This window comes from Melospiza melodia, chromosome 22 (assembly GCF_035770615.1).
Source record: "Melospiza melodia melodia isolate bMelMel2 chromosome 22, bMelMel2.pri, whole genome shotgun sequence".
In the NCBI taxonomy this organism is placed as follows: Eukaryota; Metazoa; Chordata; class Aves; order Passeriformes; family Passerellidae; genus Melospiza; species Melospiza melodia.
Window position 1 is genome coordinate 8024910 of NC_086215.1, and position 20660 is coordinate 8045569.

Below are 20660 nucleotides of genomic sequence, written 5' to 3' on the forward strand. Positions count from 1 at the left end.
ATGCAAAGCCTATGGCTCTCTTCCCTCAGACACCTCAGGCTATACTGGTGCCCAGAAAAAGGTGGGTAGTGTCTTTCCTTCTTCACAGAGAGGTGTAAATTTTAAAGCTTAATGAAAGCAATTTGAGTAGTACTAATATTATCCACTTGAAAGTAGAAACATTTTGATGTTCTAGAATAATCTGTCCTAAGGAATATATTCTCTCTTTTAGATTAAAATAATTTGGAGCATGTTATTCTTTTTATCTTCTCCTTCAGCTTTGAAACCTGTCTTGCAGAGATCAGGGCTATCTCTTGTCTCAAGGGTTTTAGCCTCAGTGACTGGCTGAAATTAGGCTCAGTTACAGGAAGTTTCTACTAGTACATTTCTGAGGAGAATCTTGGTTCCTATGGCATCCCAGCTCAGAATGCCATGCTGCTGGCAGGCTAAGGTATCTCTCTGGACTTTACAGCACAGCATGTTTTCAGAGGCAGTTCAGTTTCATACAATGCTCCTCCCATCCTTTCACCTTGCTCCTTTACAGTGACCATTGAATTAACTGGCACTGAGCCCTTCCAGGACCAGGGTCTTACAAAGGAAGTCAGGCTGGCCTTAAAGCAGATTGGCTTTTCCTAAGTGCTCAGATCCTGCCCCTTCCAAAGCCCAGGCTGTGGAGTGTGAACTGCAGATACATCACAGAGTTCAGAGCAATCTGGACACTCAAATGTTGTCCTGATTTTTTTCTCCTCTCACACAATTTCCTAACAATGCTCTCGTCCTCCACTGCTTTCTTCTGTTGACAAGCAGTATTGTGTCTTTAGGAGTGATGAAAGGCAAAGGCACTGAACAGCATCATCAACACGTGGCAGTTCCTTTCATTTTTAATTAAATATATGACAGCCAATGGACCAATAATGTACCTAAATAAACCACATTCATAGAACAAAGGAAAAAGACACTCTTGAGCACTAGGTTTAATACACAGCAGGTATCCAACGGATACAACAGAAAAGTTAATTCATTCAGAATTGTGAGGAAGCAACAGTTGTGCATTTTGATTTTTTTGCTCAGTTTCACCAGGTACAAACATTTGAACCAGGCCTCAGCATCAGGCAGGTCCATGGACAGAGTAAAAGGAGACGCTTGCTCATTATAACTGAGGGTATTTTCATTGCAAAACAAGGAAATACATATTTAATTAGCTTAAAAACTTTTTTTAAAACAAGGAAAGAGTTACAGAGAGGATCAGTGACAATTACATGAAATCAAAACAGTCTGCTAAAGCAGAAGTGTTTCAGTTCAGCAGAGTATCTCCCTCATTCCTTAAGTGCTCTCTTCTCCTTCAGCCCTCATGTTGCTTTTCATCTATTCCTGATGACTATTGCCCTCTGTGCTTCATCCACATACATGGTTGTCGTGGAGACCAGCTGTTTCCCCACTTTTAATTCTCTTTTTCCAGCACAAGCTGTCCTCCAACACCTGAGCTGTGGCAGACTCCTCCCTAAACAGTCTCAAGGAAATGTCTTTTCTATGGGTAGTGCCTGACTGCAGTGCCCTCTAGCTCTTGCCCTGCTGGTAATTAATTGCCTTCTCCAGGTAATGAGAGGGAATTGACTCACAGCTCCAAGACTTTTCTTCCCACTCATCTTTTGCAGAGACCAGAGTGACAGCAGCAGAAGCCCAGCCAAGGTGACAAGCTGGGTAGGATTCAGTGCTGAAGAGGGTAATTTCAGTAGGAAGATGCAGGGAAACAGCAGCCATGGTGCAGATAATTTATCTGCAATGTTCTGATTGCCACAAATATCAGTGCTAAACTTTCTTGGCTTGGTCTAGAAGAGAAAGTGCTTCTGGGTGTTAAGCATCATCCAAGTAGATGCCAATCCTTATGAGCAATTCCTCCCACAGATTTTGTAAAATGGAAGCACTGGTGGGAAGTTGCTCATCAATTTGCTCTTATCTGCTCCAGAGAACATGGACACCTGGCACTGCTGGGTCACTGACAAGGGCCAGGAAGGAAACCACACACAGTTCAGGTAGAGGCTTCCTTTGTTGGCACAGTCTCTGCAGGGAGCTACTGAGTCGTGTTCGTGCTCTGCTTGCCAAGCTTGGTAATATTAAAGGAAATGCAGTAGTGAAAACATGAAGAGTCTGAGTGGGCCAACAGCTACTGAGCACAAGGAGCCCCTCTGCAATATCCTTACATGCTATGAACTTCTCTACTGGATTTTCATTTGAAAAATAGAACCCCATTCTGGTTTCCTGAGCAGGGTTGGTCACTGGCTGTATGATTTTGTGTGGAGCTGAAGTTTCCTGGCTTGTTCCTTTGATCCAGCAAAGCTGGAAGGCCTGAGAGGCATCCTTGGAGCAGTCAAGCATTTCAGGGTATCCAACTTCCCCTTTTACATTAAACCTTCATCAAAAATCTGCCACTTTGCCCTCCTTTCCTTGCAGAACATTGATGTGATGTCTACAGGCAACTCTCCTGTTCTGTCCTCAGCTCTGGATCTGTGGCCCCAGTTAAATCCTTGCCACCAAAAACCGTTTTCAGGTCATGCATTATTCCTGTTGTTTCAGTTAGGGAAACTGAGGCCCAAACTGGTTTCAGGAACTGTTGGATTGTGCTCTGGTGCTCAAAGGATACTTTTTAGTCTTTGATGCTAACTGAAGGGAAAATGTTATTTTTCAGCTCACAAAATCTTGAAGACACTGAAGTTTGTAGGCAAAGCTCATGTTATTCTAACAGGGGTGTTATTCCTTTTCATGTGCTGCCTGAGGCATTTACTTGTTGGTGGCCTGACTCAAAATCCTATGTGAGGCTTTCTGCACTTGCCCAGTTAAGAGTTCCCTCTTTCACCTTGGAATGGTGACAGATTTCAGCAAGCTGAGCATTTCTGTCAGCCTGGCCTGCTTCCATTCATCTCCTTATTGCTGGGAAATTGAAATATTTTTATCCTGGTTTGGGAGGTACAGCTTGCTGAGGGTCTGTGAGCAGTGAGAACAGAGGTTACCTCTGCAGTGTGAAACAGCTTTGATGCAGTGTGGATCTTGTTAGTTTGGGATGTAGCAGGTGAGATTCCAGTAACTGCTCAACTTGTGGAGGCACTGGTTTGGAAAACCCAAACCTTTGGGGTCTCAAGGCAGATAAAACCAAGCCACTGGTTGTCATTAGCCTTGATGTAGTTGTGCCAAAGTCTCAGAGTAGAGCTGAACTGCTGGGCTTGGATTGCAGTGAGAGGCTGGGATCTGCTCCAGCTGAGATGGAGTTCCCCAGCTCCACTGTCTCCCCAGTGTGGCAGCTGCTTTCTGGGGACAAGGCTTTCTGATACCTCCCATCTGTCATCTGTCCCCTTCTGCTCTACTCCCACCCTGCCAACATGGCCAGAATCTTGAGTGCTTTTTGTCAGCTGGTTCAAGATTTTAGTGACAGGAGCTTTCACTACATGGGCTTTGGAAAGGAAGCAGATGTGGTGGGTGGTACTGCCATGTGAAACAACTTCCCAAGGACAGCAGCACTAAATGGGGAGTTAAAGAGCAAAGCCTGACTCCCCTAACAACCAAGACTGTATTTGCAGCCCCCCTTAGTTTTGCATCTAGAAGGAAGGATTAGCAAATGTTACACAGCAAACAGATCTTGATATAAGCTCATAGGGACACAAATTCTTGGGAAACAGGAATAAGCAAAAAATACATTTCAAATGACTGCAAAAAAAGTATAATTTGTCAAGTTTTGCAATCTTATGAAAACAATTTAAAAGTGACACAAAAATATATATAAGTTTGAAAAATACTTAAAAGAAAAAAGTACAGATCTCACAATACCAAAACAAATTGACATATGGTTAAAAAGAAAAAAAAAAGACATTGAATAACACCGTATTGGCAGTAAAAGTAAACCTCTCCAGGCAGTTGTGTTCTGTCAGTTAAAGTGTCAGTTTGTGGATCAAGGATCCATCTCTAACGTGCTCACAAGGACAACATGAACTCTGAGCATTAGCAGAGCCTCATAGCAGCGACTCAAATCTGAGAGCAAAGTGTACAAGGGAAGAGAGCAGCAAGTTACTGTGCTCTGAGGCCTGAAATGTGCCAGCCTGCATGGCCATGGGCTCATCTGCCTTCTACCAGGCACAACATCTTTTCTGAGTCCCTTCTAAGGCAAGATTTGTCAAAGAACTGTGTTGAGCAGTGGGCTGTGATATGGACAACTGTGCTGCTGAGTGCCTGGCTGTGAGGCAAAGCTTGGCCTTCAGCTTCTTTTGAACCATTATAGGTCTGGAGTGTCACAGGGGAAGACCAGCTCAGTGGGACTCTCCTCTCACCTGTGTCACACAGACTGGGACTGGGACTGCACTGGTAAGTGCTTCTGGGAGTCAACAGCAATACGGCCTTCTGTTTCTGAGGATAGGGGGAAGATGTTGGGGTGGAACAAAAGGTGCTATTTCCCGGGACTGCCCTTCAAAGGGTGTGTGGAGACTCCCCACCTCCAATTCCAGCAGTTGTGCTGCAGTGAGCTTCCTGGGAAGGGAGATTATGATGCTACTGAGCACAGCTTGTGATGACACAGACTGAGGAAGGGCAGAACAGCTCCAGTCCCCTCCTGGGACTTGCCCAAAGGGGTACAGCTGCTCAGGACCAGGGCCTAGCAGGGTATAGTATGCAGAGGAAAATACTCTGGCTTTGTAGCCCCTCCCTACAAAACAGAACACTACTAAAAAAGGTGGGGAAGGACTAGAATGAAGATGTGTAGCCCTTTGTGAACAAACCTTGTGCCTTGTTGCACAGGCTCCCTTCGAGCCAAGAAGGTATAACTGGTTCTGCTGATCATCCCTGACCTTCTGAGGCTGGCTGGGCTGGCAGATCCCACTGTACTGCCAACAGGGACAAAACAGACCTCTTGACTTTATTGGGGAAGTCTTACTTCCAAATGACCCACACAGAATTAGCAATGCTTCCATTAATGTGAGTCTTCTATTAAAAAGCCCTTAAGGGAGTGGACTAGCTTGAAAAGCTTTCCCTAGTTTCTCCATTTCTAAGTCTCACTAAAACTTCTTTTTTAAAAAGTTCTTTTGGTTTATCTCTCTGGTATCTCTCCCCCAACCTCTCTAACCAAATAAATAACTCATCACTGCCCCACTGAGCAGCCAATGCTGATTCAGGACTGGTGTTCTTGCAGACATCACAGGACCTCATGCAGTACAGCAAAAGGGAATTTTCTAAAAAGTGGGAAATAAACGTCACACTAGTGATCACACAACTAGGTGTTCAAGCTCATGGTCATTTGAGGCTCTCTGTGTGGTCTAAAGTAAATGGTTAAAAGATACATAATGTAATTGTCTTTGTTTTTTGTTTTCTTTTTATACAGAAATCATACACACAGAACTTCAACCTGAAACTTCATAACAAAAAAGTCCACTAAGTTAAGGAAAGCATTTTGTTGTGCAAAAAGTCCCTCCCCCCTCCCCTATTCACCTTCATCTACTGAGGGTCTCACACACACACATAAAGTTTCCTTCCAACGGGCGAGTTGGTAAGAAAGAGTCCTCCCTATGTACAGTGAGTTAGAGAGAAGCTGGATACAGTGCTGGCAAGAGGCAGTGGGTGATTGCCTCTATCTGGAAGTGTCCATGTTCTCCTCCTTAAAGTTACTGCAGTGCTCTATAACTTTCCTATGGATAAAACAAGGACAAGGAGAGAGGGTTTAGTTTAAAGCTTATTGCACCTGAGCTGAGGGACAGTAAGGTAAGAACTGTCCCAGAGTTGATTTCTGTGTTAACAGTGTCTTGTTTGTCTCTGAGACACAAACTGTGTCAAAACCAGCAAACTCCACAAAAGCAACTTCCAATTTGGAATGTCAAATTATGGTAGTGCATATCCAGGACCAGCTGTGACCATTCATTCATTACCCCCACACCCAAAACCTCAGATGCCTTTAAATCACACCAGGAAATACATTAATACAATTGTTTGTCCTTCACTGTGCTGTCACCTGTCCCATCCCACACACTGTGTGTAACTCTGACTGTCTTCTACAGGCTCCAGTGCCGTCCAGAATTTAGGAACCCTCAGCTATGGGAACACCTGCTGCCCAGGTATGTATTCCCAGATCTCTACCCCTCTCTTCTATTCATCCTGCAGGTATGAAATTACAGCTCTCACTTTGCCAATGATCAGAAACTGCAGCTGGCTTTTGCAACTCTGAAAGGATGACTCCAAAGAAGGGTGTCATTGCAAGGGTGATGGACTCTATCTTCTGAAGAATGCTCTCATTTTAACTGTGCAGTTGGCAGTTCAGTGACAGGCCAGTATGATTCTGAAGACAGGCAGCCCACCCAAGTACAGGGAAAAGTGATAACTGGAGACTACTAGCTTAAGAACTGCAATTAGCCATGTGTCTCCCTTGCTCAAAAAGCCAATCTACAAACCAGTTGCTTGGTAATGATCTGTGTGTACTGCCCACCTATAAACATCTCTAGTATTCTGTTTTCATCCTCTTTTCCTCTGCTTCTCCTCTATCAATTCATACCTCTTGTACAGATCACTACAGGCCTTGCTTTGGTAGTCTCACTTTAGTGGAAGAATTAAAAACTAAACTAAGGCTAAACTGGGAGTTGGTGATGTGCACTGGTGTCCTACCGGGCCATTTCCTTGGTCTCTTGTCGTGCTGAGGCCATTTTAATCATGTCCTTCAGGAGAGGGATCCCACCTTCTTTGATCAGCAGTGGGCAGTACTTGTCAGCTGCAGAGAAAAGAATAAACCAGGTCCTTGTGAACCCTCACATCAGTGTACAAAGAGTGGCAGGAGGGGAAGGAGAAGGATCAAAACAGTGAAGGAATCTCCTACACACCAGGTCAAATTAGCTTTATTTGGCTGTGAATGCATCCCTGCATGATTCAAAGGTTTTCTCTACCTACATAGTTTATCTTGCAAGACCTTTTCTGCTGACAGCCTCAGGTTCACCCCCTCAACTTCTACAGTGCAGGGAATATGATTCCAAAAAGAGAACTTACGGTAGACAGAGACCAGGTTATAGAGTGCCCAGGTGGCCCAGTGCTGGCTGACTGGGGAGATCCCTTGTGGAAGAAGTCGAAGGATTGGTTCAAATGACCTGCACAGATATATTATAAAAGTTGTTAAAAATCCAAGAGCTTCTTCTTTCAACACTATTGCCACTCACAGCAATACAGCAAGGGATCTGCTCATAGATACCAGAGCAGTAAATTCATTGGCATTTCAAAGATTCTGGCACCAAGGCTAAGTCAGTGTCCCAGCGCAGTGCTGGCGGGATTACAGCCCCCACCACTTCAGCACAGACACACTGCTCAGAGAAATAGCTGCAATGGAGGCAACTGAACACAGGAATTGATTTCCATCCTCCATTAGGCATTTCCTCACAAGAGCTGAAATCCATCAGCACTGATCAGTTTGAGGAGGGACAAAGCCAAACTATAGCCAGGCAAAGCTGGCTGCACACATGCAAGGGTTCCTGTGTTTCTTCTGACAACTATGCTTTACTGTCTATACTGTAAACAGGCACTGGAATGCCAGTTCTGGATCCATGCCAAGCACTAAGGGAATTCTGAGTACCTGACAGCCTCTTACAGAAAGGGGTTTAGAGGATTCCCGCAGTTGTATTAACCTTTGAAGGGATTTCTGGTACCTGTGCCCCAGAGAAAAGTGAAAGCATGTGGCTCTGGGAAGCAAACAGACTTTAAAGGACAGATTGCAAAGGACATCAGTATCAGAGGAAAATGCTTAGGCAGTTCCAGACAGACCATGGTTTTCCTGAACTACTCAATTTCAGCAAAAACTTGCAGGAGAAATTCTGCTGGGCTGCCAAACTTCTCCCATAGGAATTGTGATGTAAGGTGTCTAATTTCAGCATCTTATGTAACATGTTTCAAAGGAAGATGGAAAACCCTCACTAAAGAAAGATGTTTCTCCTTCACTCTGAACAAGCCTCCATGCTAGGCTCTCTCTCTTCCTTTCTCTCTGTTGGTGTTTCCTTCTTATGACAATCCTGGCTCCCATGTGAGTGGGCCAATCTCTTCCACTGCTCACCTGTAATTGATATTTCTCCTGGAGTTGATATCCCAGCTCTGGATGGCTGCCCACATCCTCTTCACAACTTCTTCTCTGTGAGGCTCACAGATTCCCCAGGCCTCTAAACCATCAAACATGATATGGGAGAGCACTCCACAGGCATTATATGACACCTCAATCCCATCAGCTTTGCTCTCCAGCAGGTTGCTGCCAAGAGAGAAGAGATCACTTAGAGCTGCTGATGCAGTAAAGATTCACAAGTCTCCAGGTGGTTCAGGAGGAGATCAGAGCCCAGCTGGTGACCAGCCAGGCACTCACCTGAACACACTGATGAACTGGGAGGTCATGAGCTGTGGGCGGAGCTCCTTCACCTCTGCCACATTGCCCAGGAGGCCCAGCATGTTACGGTGCAGCTCCTGCTTCTCTGGGAACTCCTGGCCAAGCAAGGAACAGGATTATACACAGGTAGGACTCTGGTGATGCTGTGAACAAGCAACCCTGGGAAAAGGCTGTACAGCACATCTAGAAAAGCTCAGTATTTTTGGGTAGTCAGTAATGGTCCCTTGGCAGGTGCCAAATGGTGCTGAAGGTATGTGTGAAAAGGGAGGATGAAAACCAGGCCCACTGTTCACTGCTGCTCTGCTTGAGGGGGCTGAGCAAAGATGGGCAAAGGGGAAGATGTGTTCACTGTAAGATTCTCTGTTCTACTGGCTGGGTGGAATGATGTGAGAAAGAAGAACTTAGACAAGCTTTTTCTTTCTTGTTTGTGAAGTGTAGGAAGTAATGCTTGGAGAGGAGCAGAGCCAGGGATCCTGCCCAGGCACCTGCATCTCCACTGCTCCTGTCAGCATCTCTCCAGAGACAATCAGACACTTACTTTCAAGCACTCCAAGAACAGTTTCATGCCACTGTAGTTAAGGAACATCTCACAGTTATCTGGGGTCTCATCAGTGATGTTCCAGAGGGCACTCCAGGAAAACTCCATCACCTGATCACACTATAGGGAAAAGGACAGAATCAGAGCTTTGCTAATGCAGGAGCCTGGTGCAAACCAATCAACTTCTTCCTCTCTGGCATCACCCCAGATGACTTCAGAGGTCAGAAAACCTTGTTGTTCACTTTCAACTTGACAATAAGTGAGTTTTTTGTTTAATATTTTTGCCTCTCTGTCACATTCCCCTGCCCTCGCCCTGGAACAAGAAATTCTGCAGCATCAGCTGAGATGTCTTGTGTTTGTTAGAGAAGCTGAGCTGGCACTCTGGGCTGATTTCCATGCCTAAGACAGACTGAAGAGAAAATACTCTATGTATATGTTTTTTCTTTGAGAAACACTCACCGTTTTATCAGCCAACTTCTTCTGAATCAACTTTAGCATTGTCTGTGGGCAAAGAAAGAGGAAGAATGAGAAACAGTTCAAAAATCATGGACCTAAAACTTAACCAGCCCTGCAGTATCACAGCAGTTATGGCCAATTTTGATCTTTTGCAGAGAACCTACGTGATATCTTTCTCCAATCCAGTGGGACTGGGTCCTGTTCCAAGCTGTAAGTATTCACAGAGCTGAAATATTACACAGTCCCTGAGCTGTTGAGTTTGCAGTTGAGTCAGTTTTGAGCTGTATGACAAGGTCTGGGATGCACCATAACTGCACCAAAGCAACAGCCCTTGCAGTTCTTGGAAAAGGTGAGGGATATTGGTTGATTTGGGAAATTGATGCGAACTTGGGGGGAAGCAGAAGGAGACAGTCACAAGGTGGTACTAGATCTAGAAATAACCTGATGTGGTGAGGTCAGGTGTTAGAGTGCCTTTCTGCCCTCACACCAGCCTGTCTCTGAGATCACAACCTCCAGTGCTGCTAAGCAAGTGAAGGGTGGGTGGCAGGAGAGCTCAGCATTGCTGGGACACTGGTTCCCTTCTGTGATATTGCAAGGATGGATCATGGCTGGAGGCATTCGATGGGCAGCTGTAAGGGAATTGTCCTGGCCTGGGTTAGGGATAATTAGACACCTTGGGACCATACCAACCATGACAAACCCCATCTTGCCCACAGCTTCTTTGTGGTCGTTGTCCACCTGGCAGACCAGGGCGTTGCAGAGGTGCACAGCGATGCGCTGGATGGACTCGTCCTGCCGGCTCTGGTTGAGGATGTTGAGCAGCAGCTCGTTCACTCGGCGGTACTGGAACTCCAGCTCCTCGGGAATGCTGAAGTTACACAGTGTCAGGCAGCAGTTCCGCTGCACCTGGGCCAAAAGGAAGCAAACACTGGGCCAAGTGGCTACAAAAGCACAGACCCCACCATCTTGTGTTTCCTTGGTGCTTGGTACTCAAAGCATCTTCTTGCCTGACTACAATGCTGAGATTTCTCTTACCCTCTAATCCCGTGCTGTGCTTTAGCCATGCTCCATGACTGTCACTCCAGTCTCACAAGGCCACCCAATTATCCAGGACCTGTTGCTTTCCAAGCCAGTTCCTCACTGCCTTATTAGCTCTCTACACAGCTGACTTCCAGTACAGAGATTTGAGATGTTTCTTTCTGTTGACTCAACGTGCCCTTTACCCACAACACTTTCACCCCGCAGTCAGTACCAGGTATCTGAGTGTCACACACACACTGTGACCACTGTTCATGGATAAAAAGGAGACCAGGAGCAGACCTGGGCAGGCAGTAACTTCTCTGCCTTGTTTAACTCCCTGCAGGCAGAGGAAACCCAAATGCTGTCACCAGGCTAAAGAATTGATACAGGGAAAGAGGACTATGGGAACCAAAGGTGCTTGGGCTGCTCTTACTGTGACCTCCTGGTAGGACTCCATGCCATTGAGCACCACCTGGATGACCTGGCGCCGCAGCTTCACGCTCTGCTCCATGCGGTACTCAGAGTTGGTCAGGTAGAACAGCGCGGCGCTGCCCGTCACCTGGATGTTCTTGTCATCCTTGTGGCACTTGAGGGCTGTGATCACCAGCTGCAGAGAAGCAACAGAGAGCTTCAGTGCCACAGACTTGCTGCTGATTCTTGGAGTGATGTTAGAAGCCCTCAAGGAAAGCGTGGCCCAGGCATTGCAGGAATGTGCTTAGGAAATGAAGACACCCAGTTCCACTGCGCTACTGGAACTTCCTCTGGAATGACCTGGGTGGAAAACAAGACTGGGAGTGCAAAATTCCCCTTGTCAGGGTGAGGCCAAGGCCTACCTGGAGGGCTCTCAGCAGCTGGCTGCAGCGCTCGATGCGGGCAATGTCGAAAAGCAGGTTGATGGCCCGGGAGGTGATTTCCGGCCGGTGCTCGGTGTAAGCCTCAATGGCATTCAGGACTTGCTCTTCGTTCTTGTCTCCGCTCACCTGCATGGAAGAGCAAAAAGAGTCAGGGGAGAAATTATGAAGGAGGAAAAGCAACCTGAGAAGGAAACTCTGGAAGGTCAAAGGGTATACCTTCCCTCTGCCCTGAGAGTAGATTCAGCCCAGGATCAGAAAAAGGTTGAGTCACTTTTCAGTCCAGAGGGATGAGAAAGGGCACCTTTGGGGCAGGAGGATGCTATTCAAAAGTTGGACTCCTGCTGTCTTAAATCCTTCTCTGTAGTCACAGACATCCTCCATACTTTTCCCCAATGTTTTTCAATCCTTATAAAAACTTTGTGGGGTACAGGTCTTGCTTTCTGGCAGTTTTCTTGCATTATGAAGTAGTTATTGAAAGGTCAGAGCTCAGCTGTCACACCCAAGACCCAAAGAACTCCACTCTACTGGCAGCCAGGGTTCTCATGTTCTTTCAACTTCTAACAAGTTCCTACTGCCTCCTTACCTTGTAGGCTGGAATATGGGTCAGGCGGCAGAGGGATGTTTCAAAGAGGCCCAAGAACTGCAGTGGTCGTTTCAGGCCCCGGAAGGGAGCAATGCTGCTCTTTGCTGGCTCAATGCTGGGGTGAAAACACAAGAGATTGCTCATGTTGGTACCATGTTTCTTCAGGTGTCTCCTGCCACAGAGATGGCTGCCAGCCCTCCATTCACTCTGACTGTACTGCTTCAAAGCTACACTTCATTTTATACCAGGCAGCTGCTTATGAACATAACATAACTCTAAATACTCATCCCAGGTGATCCTGAGTGAAAGGTGAACGTGCTGAATGGGACCAGCAGAAAGAATTACTGCAGACAGGATGCAGCTTTCCCAGGTAAAATCTGTCCTGGAAATTCACTAGTTAGGGTGAAAATTTCCTCTTAAAGGGGTGTGGATTTCACTCATCCAATGTATTTGTAATGTGATAAACATGCTAAGTCTGCTTCTGTTAACATGCAAAAACACTGTTTTGCCTGCTATATTCCTTACTGACCAAGAGCCAGTGCATTTTCACCAGCTCTGGTGAAAAGGAGCCAGTACTGTCTCACTTTTTTGATTCTGTTCAGCAAGGGCTTAATAGGAGGGCAGAGCTCTTGGCTGATGTGGAAAACCAGACCTCTAGGTCTGCCTCTGCTGAGGGGCACCAGAGTTTCCAAGGGTTGATCTGCCCAGTATTCAGGTCAAATCTGAAACAGGCCTTTAGATTCCAAGGTCCTAAAACACACAGCCCTCCTATGAGTGCTGATGTATTGACTCAGTGTATAAATGTTCTGTCAGAAAACCCTGGATTTCCACAAGAGTAAGAGGATTCTGTGTAGGAAATGTGTTAAGGCTTTGGAGTCCTTTCAGGAAAAAAATCCAGCAGAAGATCCCTGGGAAAATGTGTGTGTGGGGAAAAGAACTGTAAGACTTCAGATATGCATGGCAGGCAGATGGGATGAATTCTTTATTACTCTTACAAGTCCTTACGTGTGTTGCATACAGCAATCACAGCTGATTCTCACACCAGTCTCTACTGTCAGGGGAACCTGGCAAGAGTTGTATCCTACTTTTTTAGTACTGATTAGACCTACAGAATTTGCGAACTCAGAAGAGAGAATTGTTCTTAATTCATCTTTGACTGATCTATTCATCCAAGCAAACCTCAGGAACTGCTGTTCCCTTACCTTGTCTGGCCCATCTTCTCCTCCATGCTGGGGATAGTGCAGTTCTCCAGCATGGTGTGCCCTGAGATGTCGAGTGAAGTGAGGTTCACCAGGTTCTCCACAAACAAGTTTAGAACCCGCCGGGTCAGCTTGAACTTGTAGTAACTGGACAGGTGGTCTCGAGAGATATCCAGGTGCCTGCAAGTGATAGAGAGCATCTCACAGCCTGGAAGGCATTAGCTGGGGCTTCTGCCTCCCTGCCAGAGCCAAGTGTGATTATTATTTATCATTATTTCCTTCCCAAGATACAGGAATGTGGTTCTGTAGGTTCTGGCAGCAGCAGCTGGCCCTGTGTCTAACCAAAGCACACAGGTATTTGGTAGAGGAATACTTGGAATGGACCACAGTGAGTCATCTACCCACACATCACAAAGGAAATTGCTCCAGGCTCAGAAACTGCCTTTTCCAACCTCCATCACAGCAGCCACCTGAGCATTTCTACCTGGAGATTTAGATGCACCAGAAGATCTGTGCACCCCCAGAAACGTATCTTGCATCATCCCACAAATTAAGTTGCACAGGTTTTTGTCTGCTTCCCCCATCTTATATTTTTTCCACCCCAGGCTATTACATTATCCTGATTTCTTTCAGGTATTTAAATGCTTAAGCTTTGAGGAATTCTTGCTGTTAAGGGAGTGGTGGGACAAACTGACCAGCACTGTGTGCAGGAGGGGTTCCTTACAGGACAGAGAGACTTTGCTGGCTCGTACCAAAAACTGGAGCAAACATCCCACTCACAAAAGTGTCTTCTACCTGTTGCACACCAAGTGGGGGTGATGGGGTCACGGTGATGGGGTCATATATATGTTGGGTTTTGTTTTTCCAATGGGAAGTTTCTGCTAAGTGGTGTCTTCTAATAAGCAAAATTCAGGCTGGCTTTAGACATGTCAGGTATGTACAGTGATGAGTACAATCAGGGAGCCTGTTCACAGGAAGGTTTATAAGCTGAACCCAGCAGTGAGTGCCTCTCTGACAGCAGGCAAGAAGACCATTCCTGAAAGACCTTTCCCTATCAGCTGGAGAAGGATAAAGAAGGAAGAACAGATCTGCAAGAAGACCGTTCCTGAAAGACCTTTCCCTATCAGCTGGAGAAGGATAAAGAAGGAAGAACAGATCTGCTGACCTGAGCTTGCGAAGCTGTGCAATCACTTGGATATGCTCCTCTGAAAGGTCCATGTTGTAAAGCACTAAGGAAACCAGACTGTCCTTCCACTGGGTGAGGAATGCCACATCATTGAGCTGGATCCCAGAGAGGTCGAGCGCCGCGAGGGAGGCCAGGGGCCGCAGCAGCGTCTCCACGTTCACGCCCTCGATCAGCCGGCCCAGGTTCAGGATGCGCAGGCGGCTGAAGCCCTCAAAAGTGAAGTCCTTGACCAAGACCTGGCGAGTGGGGTTCACCAGGCAGTCGTCCTCACAGCCCCCGGGGTTCTCCTCCTCGTAGAAGATATTGCTGCAGCCAAAGAGGCTCAGGGAGATCAGTGTGTGGCTGAAGCTCACCAAGGTTTGCAGGCTCTTGGCTGTCAGCTTCTCACAGTTAGTCAGGTAGAGCTCAATAAGATCCTGAAAAAAGGGAAATCAAGGTTAGAGATATTTCACAGGTAAAGCGCCCACCCTGTTTGCCCCACTGAGACAGCCTGAAACCATGTATCACCAAACTTGACCAGTGTCCTATGCCATTCCCAACAGTGGCTCTGGGAGAAGCTGAGGTTAGTCCAAAGAAGGCTTGGACAGCAAAGGATGGAGCCTTTGGGAACCCCTGACTGTCTGGGATTCCAGCTGATGCCTGTGCAGCAATGCTGCTATGTGATGTGGCAGCTGTGCAGCCCCACCTGCTTCCTGATGGCCTCCAGGTCCTGGTCCTGCACAATGTGCTCCCGCAGGTGGATCCGAGCTAGCCTGGTGCTCCGTGGGTCTGAGAAGAGGGTGAAGAAGCTTTCATGGGGTTCAAAGATGCTGTCTGTCTTCACCAGCTCCACGTACCTGTGTGGGGCAATGGTGTTAGCACAGCACAGGCTCAGCCACAGCTCTGGCACCTGCACTGGTGACAAGGAAGTGTGACAGAGTTGTGAGCACACACCAACCCACCCCCTCCCAGTATCACCCAGATCAGCCTTTGGGGCAAAGCAGCTCACCCACTTCTTCTGGCACAGAACCAATGACCCCTAGGAAAATCTTGGGCAAAGATTTGTGCAGGACTCAGCATATGTGAGCAAACTGGATTCTGGCAAGCACAGACTCCAGGATTTTTTTCCCTAGCTGTTTAAACTTAGTAATTTGATTTTCCCCCCCATTTTTCAGAAAATTAGCTGGCCAGAATTCTCTGCCAGACTTTGTGAGCACAAGTTCAGCCAAGAGAGACTGTGACAGCCAAATTACATAAATCCCTGGAAACAAGTTGCTTTATAAAACTATGGGAGCAGCAGCCTTAAAATTTAACATCTGTTAGCACTTTGCACTCTTATATCTCTGCTTGGACAGAGTGTTACAATGCTCCAGTGACAGGAAATGGGAAGCCTTCTTTGTTGCTCACTGACAGTCTAGGAAGAAGCAGTGACTGTTTCACTCTGGGTTTACTCTTTTCATTTCCCTTTTTACAGCATCACGTTGAGCTCTGACTAACTTGGAAAGGGTGACTACCACAGAAATCAGAATGATAGCAGTACAAAAGGGAACACTTCCTTCTGAAGTTCATGCAAACCCTTATTTGCCCATATGATCAACTGGAGAACTAAACCCCCCTTCTCTGAGCTCCCAGCTCCTCCCAAACCAGGCCTGGCACGTACTCATTGACAAGCTTGTCACAGATCTCGCTGGGCAGGAAGATGTCGGGGTGCAGCCGCAGCGTTTCGTTGTCCAGGAGGTAGCAGAGAGTCCCCTCCAGGTTGCGAAGGCAGTAATCAGTGCACAAGGTCATCAGAGACTCAGGACTGTCAGATGCCATCTTGAGGGAAATGATGGGAAGGGGAAGAGCACAAGGAAGTGTTTGATGCAGGAGATCCTTCCCTCAAATGAAGTCCTGGGATGAATTTATGGGGCCATCAGGATAGCTGTAAGCAGAGAAGGGAAAAAAGATGCATTGAGAAAGGCACAACTGCAAGTGTCCCACAAAGCTGTCACAGCAGAAGAACGTTGTATTTACAGCTCATCACTCTCTGACCTCAAAAGGGCCTGCAGCAGTTTGGCCCCTCTGGCAGTGTGCCCTTAATTCCTTGATATTCCCACTCCAGGGGGATACTGTGGGAATGAGTTAGTGTGATGTGTTTGGAAATGAGGCTACACAGCAAAATGTTTCCTCATTGCAGGGTTATCTGGCTGACAAAGGCCCTCAGAAAGGGAAGTGGTAGAAGCCACATTGCTTGGTTTCCTTCAGGGCGGGTTGGATAAACCAGCAGAACATTTACTGTCAGCATAATCCTTTGTAAGGCACTGGTGGGATCTGTGGCCCTGTATCTCCTGCCTGTCATTCTCTTTGCCAACATTCCAAGTCAAGTTTCATTTTCAAGTTCAGTGTTTCTCTGTAGTGCCAAGCCAGAAGCTTCATGCAAGTCCTTGAACTAGAGGGTGAGGTGGACCAGAAGCCAGAGGGAAACACAGACTGGTCTGGGATCCCCCTGAGTGCAAAGGCAAGGATTGTGACTGTGCTGGACAACTGTACATCCAGCTCACCCTCACCACCCCAAAAATGTCACAAAGAGTGACTAAACTGGAAAAAGGCAAAGTGCTTTTGCCCTTCTTCATTTTTAGAACAGGATAAAGGATGGGTGAGGCAGACAACTGGAGGAAGCTATTTCTGTTTTCAGATTTGAAATGACCTGGCTGCTCTGGTATCAAGACTTGCTCAGTGGGGCCCCAAGGGACCTGTCAGAAAAGCTAGCTTGAAGACCAGCAGTGACATTTCACTTTCAAAGGGTCAAATCACATTACAAGCAAACCTAAACTTTTATAAATATTTCCACAGACACAAAAAATTGCAATGAAATGTTAATTTTGATATAAAACCTATATCTTATCAAAAGTCTGTCCCTCCTGGCCCTGAAAACACTGATGCTGTGGAGGTAGTTGTTATTCTCTGCACCACAGCTGAGCAGCCATTGCTGGAGAAGTTGTTGCAAAATGTCCTGAACCATATTCTGTTTCTGATCTTTATCCTGCAGCTGCACATAGCAGGACACTTGTGTGTCACCAGCTCTCTGCTTCTCTAAAGCCTCTCCTGCTCCCTTTCCTTCATTCCTGTGGTATCAGTACAAGACAGAAGAGTTTAACTCCCATTCCTCAGATTAATCACTCTAAAAGGTAATGCTGAGGCAAAAACCCCCAAAACTTCAACAACTGTAAAAATTATACTTTAAAATCTCTCCAATCATGATGTTAAGGGTGGAAGTTGCTCCTTTGGTCACTGAGTGCTGACAGGGGTTCACAAGAACGTAAAACTGAGACTTTTCAATAGTGCCACAATAGCTCCATTGAGGTGCAGGAGGTCCAATCAACAAAAATTGAGAGTTTTTAACTTTGATAAAGGAGGAGTTCCACAATCCACAGTTCTTAACTTTGGAGTTAACTAAGGTGAGAAGTCAAGGCTGAAATGTGCCACAGAGTGCACAGTACTGTCTCCCTGGCTGGGAGGTCCTGGCAAAGGGAATGCAGGTGGGAGGAAGCTGTCCTGTGTCTGCTGTGGAGATGAATCAGCCTCACCTCCAGAACAGAACAAGTCCCTCTCGCAGATTTTGCCTGAAGCTTGCTGGAGAGAATCTTTCCAGAAAGGCAAGATCAACAGGAAGATCTGAAGCAGCTGGGAAGCGTGTTCTGCTGTCCCTACCAGTTCCCCTGTGCCACCAGACAGGAGGGCCCTGCAGCCAGTGTTCTTCCACTGTTTACTACCCACGGCCAGAGAACTCGAAAACAAATTCCCATTGACAACCTATTGTCACGTGCAGCTGGAAAAGGCCAGTGCTTGGGACTTGGCCAAGCAGCTCAGAGCACCAGAGGGCAAGGACTGCCTTCCTGTGGCTCTGACAAGCCTCTGTTCCCCCTCTGCTGAGGCCAGCACAATGCAGCTGGTTGATCTCAGCCCTGAAGAAATCAGCTGCCCTTTAACTTCTGAGCTCCCCGTGACCCACCAACACAATCCCATGCAGAAGTTTAATATCAAGAATGGCTCAGCTGTCTCACTGAAATAAGACCAAAGAAAAGCTTTCATCCTCCTGATTTATTACAGATATCTGAGCAGCTGCTGTGACCTTTTCTCGAGGAAGCAACACAAGCTGGCCTCTCCCTTCTTAGACTGAAGACATGACACCTCAGCAGCAGAGAGGGAAATAAAAGTGCCAATAGCTGCCCTGATCAATACTGTCTCTAGTCATAACCTCCATGTGTGACAAAAAGAAAAGAACTGGAGAGGCTGGAAAATATTAACATTTGTCTAACTGTTCTCCTCAGGAAGCTTCACACAGGATGAAGCTGCCTAGTGACTGCCACCAGTGCTTTTCCAGCAATGAGCTTCCTGGTGCCACGTGGGTTTTGGTAGAGTTAAAGAAATGAAAGACGCTGAAAATTCAAGAGCAAGAACTGAAAAGTGACTGGAACTTCAGTTGCCAGTATTTTTTCCAATTTATTTCTTTGACAGGTTTGCTTCCATCTTAGTGCACCAAGGCTCCTCAGAGCCTTGGGAGCAGGCACACAAAAGCCCTTCCCATGGCACACAGCCCTGTCTGTGCAGTAACAGCACCCTCCTGCCATCCACGGACCCAAAACCAGGAGCAGTACAGGCAGCTCTACTCACCCCCTCCTCAGCATCCAGCACCCCCCAGGCTCTTGGCAAATATTGCTTCTTTCCAGGCTGCATCTGCGCTGTCACAGCATTCCCTGCTGCACTGGTATGTGAGGCTGGGGACTCTCCTGGGGCTGCCAGTGCCAATTTCCTCTCCCTTGGACTTCAGACCCATCATCTCTCGCAGCCTCTCTCCAGGCAGTGCCCGGAGCCAAGCCAAGCCTGACTCACCGTGGCTCCACGCCAACCACACAACGTTTACGCTGTTGCTACAAAAATGATTGGCAAAGCTGACTGTTCCAGCATCAGGGACTCATCCAAGGAGAGGGCAAACAATATGCACTGACATGAGCTGATTACAGCGACTTCAGAATTACAAATGTAATGTAAATGCAGAGTTTGGCACAGGTTATGCTCTGAAGGGAAACTGCACTGTCACTTTAGCTGGCATCCTGCAGCTGTAAATCACTGTGATTCATTAATTGATGGGTCATTGCTGCCTCTGTGGGGAAACACCATCCCTTCTGACACTAAGGAAAGTGAAGGAGGAGAAGATGGAACTCTCCTCTGTCCCAGCAAAGCCTGCAACTCCCAAACTTGTCAGGCAGCAAGGCTGACATCCTAAATGAGACGGCTCTCACTTGCCGGGGAATACGTTGATCTTTACCTGCCTGCAGTAAAGATGTTCCTTCAGCTCACTGAATTAAATTACATCACGGATTTTCATTCCATATGTCACCTGCCCAAGAATCCTACCCGGAGTGCCTGTCATGGCTCTCTGGGCGCTGGGGCTCCATCAGCCCGCGATGGTCTCTGTGAACCCCGCGGGCTGCGCTGGCCCCGAACCCGAGCCCTCCCTCGTCCCCGAGGCACTCAGAGGTCACCCCGGCGTGCAGCGCCGGAGCTGCTGCCGCGGGCCGGAGCGCTGCCCGGCGGGGCCCGGCTGCTCCCGGCAGCCCCGGGGAGGGGATGGGGGCTGCGCCGGGGGCACCGTCCGGCACTGCCGGGGGCGGCGGTTCCTCCCCCCGCCCGGGCGGGCAGGCCTGTTGCCCGGGTCGGGCTGGGGAGGGGGGCACCGGTACTCACCTGGCGCCATGGGGGACTGGTCCCGGCTGGTCCCGGCTCCCCGGGGCGGGCCGGGGTCCGCGTCCTGCTCGGGCCCGCTCCCCCCGCCGCAGCCTCCACTGTCAACAAACCCGCCGTCACTTCCTCCCCCCGCGCCGGAAGCGCCAGCGAGTCCTTCCCCGGAAACACCGGCCCGGCCGGAACGCTCGGTCAGCGGGGACCCGGCGGGGACGGGGACGTTCGGTGACGTCACAGTGCCGTGACGCCACGCGGCGGAGGCGCTGACGTCACCGCGCAGGGCAGAGCTTGGCCGCGGCGTCCCGGCAGGGCCTCCCCGGGACGGGCCGGCGCAGCCCGGGCTCTCCCTCGCTCAGGGGCCGCGCCTGCCGCCGCCGCAGAGCCAGGGTCCCGCCGCGCCTCCTCACTCAGCCGGGCCATTCCCGCGAGCCCCGCACACGGTTGCCATTGGCGTGGGCCGCAACGTGCCCGGGACAGCGCGAGTGTCCTCAGTGCTTGGGGGAGCGGCTGCTCCAGCCCGCGGGGGCTCTCCTGGTTCTTGGTGCCTGGGGAGGGACCCACACCGTGTCGAGCAGGCCGGGGGGCGCGGGGAGCCGGGACAGAGCAGGGACCGGCCCGCGGGGCTCCGAGAGCGCCCCGAGTCGTGCAGGGGGCGGCGCTTACCGGACAGAGGCGGAGCTTACCGGACGGTGAACGCAACGGGGCGGGGGCGGGACTGGGCGCTACGGGCGGAGCGGGGCGGAGCTTTGCACGGAGGGGGCG

At 48.5% G+C, this 20660-nt stretch overlaps 1 protein-coding gene across 2 annotated transcripts; it reads right to left on the bottom strand.

The window, feature by feature from the left end:
* Nucleotides 1–938: 938 nt before the first annotated feature.
* ZER1 (zyg-11 related cell cycle regulator) lies at nucleotides 939–20010 on the bottom strand. Of its 2 annotated transcripts, none has more exons than XM_063174810.1 (16): nucleotides 19902–20010; nucleotides 15832–16095; nucleotides 14878–15028; nucleotides 14172–14608; nucleotides 13010–13186; nucleotides 11808–11922; nucleotides 11204–11350; nucleotides 10804–10977; nucleotides 10041–10256; nucleotides 9354–9395; nucleotides 8895–9014; nucleotides 8336–8451; nucleotides 8036–8224; nucleotides 6985–7082; nucleotides 6610–6712; nucleotides 939–5642 (listed from the first exon to the last, which is right to left on the bottom strand). In XM_063174810.1, exons 2-16 carry the CDS (start codon nucleotides 15987–15989, stop codon nucleotides 5585–5587), a joined length of 2301 nt encoding a protein of 766 aa, XP_063030880.1. In that variant the 5' UTR covers nucleotides 15990–16095; nucleotides 19902–20010; the 3' UTR covers nucleotides 939–5584. The 2 variants fall into 2 exon arrangements, with proteins under 2 accessions (XP_063030880.1, XP_063030881.1); XM_063174811.1 differs by lacking the exon at nucleotides 19902–20010 and adding an exon at nucleotides 18828–18974.
* Nucleotides 20011–20660: the final 650 nt, after the last annotated feature.